Source organism: Pecten maximus, chromosome 14, assembly GCF_902652985.1.
Source record: "Pecten maximus chromosome 14, xPecMax1.1, whole genome shotgun sequence".
NCBI classification, from domain to species: Eukaryota; Metazoa; Mollusca; class Bivalvia; order Pectinida; family Pectinidae; genus Pecten; species Pecten maximus.
The window spans coordinates 38,714,508-38,720,507 of record NC_047028.1 but is presented as its reverse complement, the minus strand read 5'-3'; the positions used below and the strand labels follow the sequence as shown (position 1 = coordinate 38,720,507).

At 35.0% G+C, this 6,000-nt stretch overlaps 1 protein-coding gene across 1 annotated transcript in view; it reads left to right on the top strand.

Moving 5' to 3' along the window:
• The first annotated feature begins 1,982 nt into the window (after positions 1-1,982).
• Positions 1,983-6,000, top strand: part of LOC117342761 — a 29,402-nt gene continuing 25,384 nt past the window's right edge. The window contains exon 1 of the mRNA XM_033905003.1: positions 1,983-2,119. Coding sequence (XP_033760894.1) covers positions 2,024-2,119 — 96 coding nt within the window. The 5' untranslated portion in view covers positions 1,983-2,023. The remainder of the gene's footprint in view (positions 2,120-6,000) is intronic.

Genomic DNA, 6,000 nt, shown 5'->3' with positions numbered 1-6,000 from the left:
TACAATATCATTCATTAATGTACATGTATACAATACATCTACAATATCATTCATTAATGTACATGTATATAATACATCTACAATATCATTCATTAATGTACATGTATACAATACATCTACAATATCGCTACCCTGTAGATTAGGTACATGTATATCTTTAAAAAAATGTATACGTGATATTGTAGTTATATTATGTACATGTACATACATGTGTGATATTGTAGTTGTATTATGTACATGTACATAAATGTGTGATATTGTAGTTATATTATGTACATGTACATACATGTGTGATATTGTAGTTATATTATGTACATGTACATACATGTGTGATATTGTAGTTGTATTATGTACATGTACATAAATGTGTGATATTGTAGTTATATTATGTACATGTACATACATGTGTGATATTGTAGTTGTATTATGTCTATATACATAATCCTTGGTTAGAACAGGCCATCGTACGTGTTTTTATACACCAACTGCCATACAGAACTGTATTATGCCTCGTACTGTATATCTCAGGCTGATAAAGTCGACCCACATCGTCCATAGATAAACACAGCGATAATATTATAAAAAAGCAGCAGGAGTAGCATATGGTGATTCTAAACATGAATGTGTAGACGGTTTGAGGTACCAGGCCAACAGTGGTTGTATTAGCGTAGTTGTTGGCCTATTGCTTTCACGTGATCTTTGGATTTCTGTGTGAATAAACACATAATTAAAACAAACAAACGAGAACACCTACACAAGCAAACATAAATTACTGAAAACGCCTATAGAACACAGACACTCAATCTAGTAATGGCCGGAGTCATGTAGACAGTACACTAATACATGTAACTAATGCCGACACAACAATGACAAAAACACTTAGTAATAGACTCACTGACTGACTCACTGACTCACTGACTGACTCACTGACTGACTCACTGACTCACTGACTGACTGACTGACTGACTGACTCACTCACTCACTGACTGACTGACTCACTCTCTCACTCACTGACTCACTGACTGACTGACTCACTGACTGACTGACTGACTGACTCACTCACTCTCTCACTGACTGACTGACTGACTGACTGACTCACTCTCTCACTCACTGACTCACTCACTGACTCACTCACTGACTCACTGACTGACTGACTCACTGACTCACTCACTGACTCACTGACTCACTCACTGACTCACTGACTCACTCACTGACTCACTCTATCCTCCGTCCGATGATGTGTCTGATGTTACTGTCATCCTCCGTCCGATGATGTGTCTGATGTTACTGTCATCCTCCGTCCGATGATGTGTCTGATGTTACTGTCATCCTCCGTCCGATGATGTGTCTGATGTTACTGCTTTGGTTTATTTCTAAACAACAGCTGAGTCATTTCGGTCGAATTACATTGCTAAAACATAGTATTGTGGTAGCAGTATACAGTAAAAACGCCAAATTCTGAAAACTAATGCATATGTTTTAGGTATGGGAACATAGCCAGTTAACCCTACATTTGTAATCTATGCAACATTGGCAATTCTAATACAGCTCGGAAGGATAAGTAAACATAGTTTATGTTGTTTAGACCTGTGTAAACACATTGTCGGAAATCCTGAAATTTAAAATCCAGAACCAATTGATTTATTTTAATTTTCACAAATGTGAAGCCTGTATGTACTGCTTCATAATGAAAATACCAAATAAAGTGTACATTTATTTTTCATTTTTTTTATGCATATCATAATACATGATTAACAAAAAAAAAAAAAAAACATCAACCATGGCCAGGCAGTCTCTTACTGTGGTCTGCTACCTGTACAGCATTGCCGAACTCGTACACGTTGTGCTCCTCTGATGAGGGTGACAGTGTTCATATCGTACTAGTCATAGAAACGTCACACATTAATTGAGTGTGTAACATAATCCCTATATATACTGTCATTATTGATTAGCATTTGTTTTTATGTTTACAGACTCAAAGGACACATTGCAACAGATACACCGAGATTTCTGGGAGTGGCGCATGCGAGACTCTCCCCAATTCATGACGGCCACGGGATATAATCAATATAACGACCTGCTGGAATCTATGAATGTCAGCATGTTTGCAAAACGCAAGGTAACATACGTTTACGCTTAGAAAAGAAGACTTACTTTTACTCAACAAAGAGCCAAGATTATTTATCTAAACATAGGTTCACATGTGTCTACGAAGAGTTGATTGTAGGAATCTTCTACCTCGAGTGTATGACAGAGAATTCTTCGGTCCCAGGGGTGATATTCTGAACAATCAAAAATAGAATCTGGGAGTTTGAGATTTATGTCACACCTCAAGGTAGGGATGATCATTCATCATATCATTAACGCCAACTATCAATGTTAATAGGACATGACCCACAAGTTTGTTATGTCCCTATTGTACTGTCTACCATACCCTAGAGGTTGACAGAGAAAGCCTTGTCCCGGTTATAAAAAGATGTGTCCGTGCATATCTTTGTCTCAGTTATATTGACATCCTTCTGTGCGTATCATTTTCCAGGTTATATAGATATCCCCCCGTACGAATCTTTTTCAAGGTCGTACTGAGATCATTTTATACGTATCTTTGTCGCAGTTATATAGAGATCCTCCCGTACGTATTAATGTCCGGGTTTTACAGAGATCCTTCAGTACGTATCCATGTCCCGGTTATATAGTGATCCACCCGTACGTATCCATGTCCCGGTTATATAGAGATCCTCCCGTACGTATCCATGTCCCGGTTATATAGAGATCCTCCCGTACGTATCCATGTCCCGGGTATATAGAGATACTCCCGTACCTATCAATGTCCCGGTTATATAGAGATCCTCCCGTACCTATCCATGTCCCGGTTATATATAGATCCTCCCGTACCTATCCATGTCCCGGTTATATAGAGATCCTCCCGTACCTATCCATGTTCCGGTTATATAGAGATCCTCCCGTATGTATCCATGTCTCGGTTATATAGAGATCCTCCTATACGTATCCATGTCCCGGGTTATATAGAGATCCTCCCGCACGTATCCATATCCAGGTTATATAGATATCTTCCCGTACGTATCCATGTCCCGGTTATATAGAGACTCTCCCGTACATATCCTTGTCCAGGTTATATAGAGATCCTCTAATACGTATCCATGTCCCGGTTATATAGAGAGCCGTCCGTACGTATCTTTGTCCCGGTTATATAGAGATCCTCCCGTACCTATCCATGTCCCGGTTATATAGAGATCCTCCCGTACGTATCCATGTCCCGGTTATATAGAGATCCTTCCGTACGTATCCATGTCCCGGTTATGTAGAGATCCTTCCGTACGTATCCATGTCCCGGTTATGTAGAGATCCTTCCGTACGTATCCATGTCCCGGTTATATAGAGATCCTTCCGTACGTATCCATGTCCCGGTTATGTAGAGATCCTCCCGTACCTATCCTTGTCCCGGTTATATAGAGATCCTCCCGTACGTATCCATGTCCCGGTTATATAGAGATCCTTCCGTACGTACCCTTCCCCTGGGTATTAAGAGATATACCCGTTTATTATCTTGTCGGTTTTATGCAAGACCTAAACTGGTTAATTAATTTCAAAAGGTAGAAATCTTTAAAATACAAGTGGGTTCTTATTTTTCTGGCTAAATTCCAGTTCTTTTGATGAGAAATGTGAATCTGGTCCGTTTTATAGGATATAGGTGAAGAAAAGTCTTTTAGTTTCCCTAGTTTCCCTGCTATCTAATCATTATACGCCTTATCGGTTACAAACCTACCTCCCGGGGAGAAAAAGTATATAAAAACCTGAACATATCTAATGGTGGCTTTTAGTGGAGAGATCGTGAGGTTTTCAGAGTTTTATAGTCCAGGATACTTAGGTATTATAATTCTTTGAATTATGTGTTTGTACCCAGAAATGATAAAGGAACTTCAATGTAATGGTGTCATGACCCTAAGGGCAGATATTATATATACATACAAAGGAGACAAACATGAATTCATGATATCCAAAATTTAATGTGGAAATTACATTCCCGCTCTGCTGACAACGTATAGATAAGGTTTGATACACAATGTAACCTTTATAGATTACAAAATCAAGAAAATGTGATTCCACGAAACAAATTATATATAATTATAGGGGGTGTTATTCCACGAAACAAATTATATATAATTATAGAGGATGTGATTCTACAAAACGAATCATATATATTTATAGAGGATGTGATTCTACAAACGAATTATATATTATTATAGAGGTTGTGATTTTACAAACGAATTATAAATAATTATAGAGGATGTGATTCTACAAAACGAAACATATATATTTATAGAGGATGTGATTCTACAAACGAATTATATATTATTATAGAGGTTGTGATTCAACAAATGTACAAAAGAATTACATGTAATTATAGAGGATGTGATTCTACAACCGAATTATATATAATTATAGAAGATGTGATTCTACAAACGAATTGTCTATATACTTATAAAGGGTGTGATTCTACAAACGAATTATATATAATTATAAGGATGCGATTCTACAAACGAATTATATATAATTATAGAGGATGTGATTCTACAAACGAATTATATATAATTATAGAGGATGTGATTCTACAAACGAATTATATATAATTATAGAGGATGTGATTCTACAAACGAATTATATATAATTATAAGGATGCGATTCTACAAACGAATTATATATAATTATAGAGGATGTGATTCTACAAACGAATTATATATAATTATAGAGGATGTGATTCTACAAACGAATTATATATAATTATAGAGGGTGTGATTCTACAAACGAATTATATATAATTATAGAGGGTGTATTCTAGAATCGAATTTTATATCATTATATAGGGCGTGATTCTACCAACGATTTATATATAATTATTGAGGATGTGATTCTACAAACGAATTATATATAATTATAGAGGATGTGATTCTACAAACGAATTATATATAATTATAAGGATGCGATTCTACAAACGAATTATATATAATTATAGAGGATGTGATTCTACAAACGAATTACATATAATTATAGAGGATGTGATTCTACAAACGAATTATATATAATTATAGAGGGTGTGAATCTACAAACGAATTATATATAATTATAGAGGGTGTATTCTAGAATCGAATTTTATATCATTATATAGGGCGTGATTCTACCAACGATTTATATATAATTATAGAGGATGTGATTCTACAAACGAATTATATATAATTTTAGAGGATGTGATTCTACAAACGAATTATATATAATTATAGAGGATATGATTCTACAAACGAATTATATATAATTATAGAGGGTGTGATTCTGCAAACGAATTATATATAATTATAGAGGATGTGGTTCTACAAACGAATTATATATAATTATAGAGGATGTCATTCTACAAACGAATTATATATTATTATAGAGGTTGTGATTCTACAAATGTACAAACGAATTATATATAATTATAGAGGGTGTGATTCTACAAACGAACTACGTATAATTATAGAGGATTTGATTCTACAAACGAATCATATATAATTCTAGAGGGTGTGATTCTACAAACGAATTATATATAATTCTAGAGGGTTTGATTCTACAAACGAATTATATATAATTATAAAGGGTGTGATTCAACAATCGAATTATATATACTTATAGAGGGCGTGATTCTTAAACGAATTATATATAATTATAGAGGGTATGATTCTATAAAACGAAATTTATATGATTATAGAGGGTATAGACTAATACAGGTGTATCACATGTCCCCAATTATATATTGTGGTGGACTAATACAAGTGTATCACATGTCCCCAATTAGATATAGTGGTTAGTTATTACAAGTGTATCACATGTCCCCAATTAGATATAGTGGTGGACTAATACAAGTGTATCACATGTCCCCAATTAGATATTGTGGTTAGTTATTACAAGTGTATCACATGTCCCCAATTAGATATTGTGGTTAGT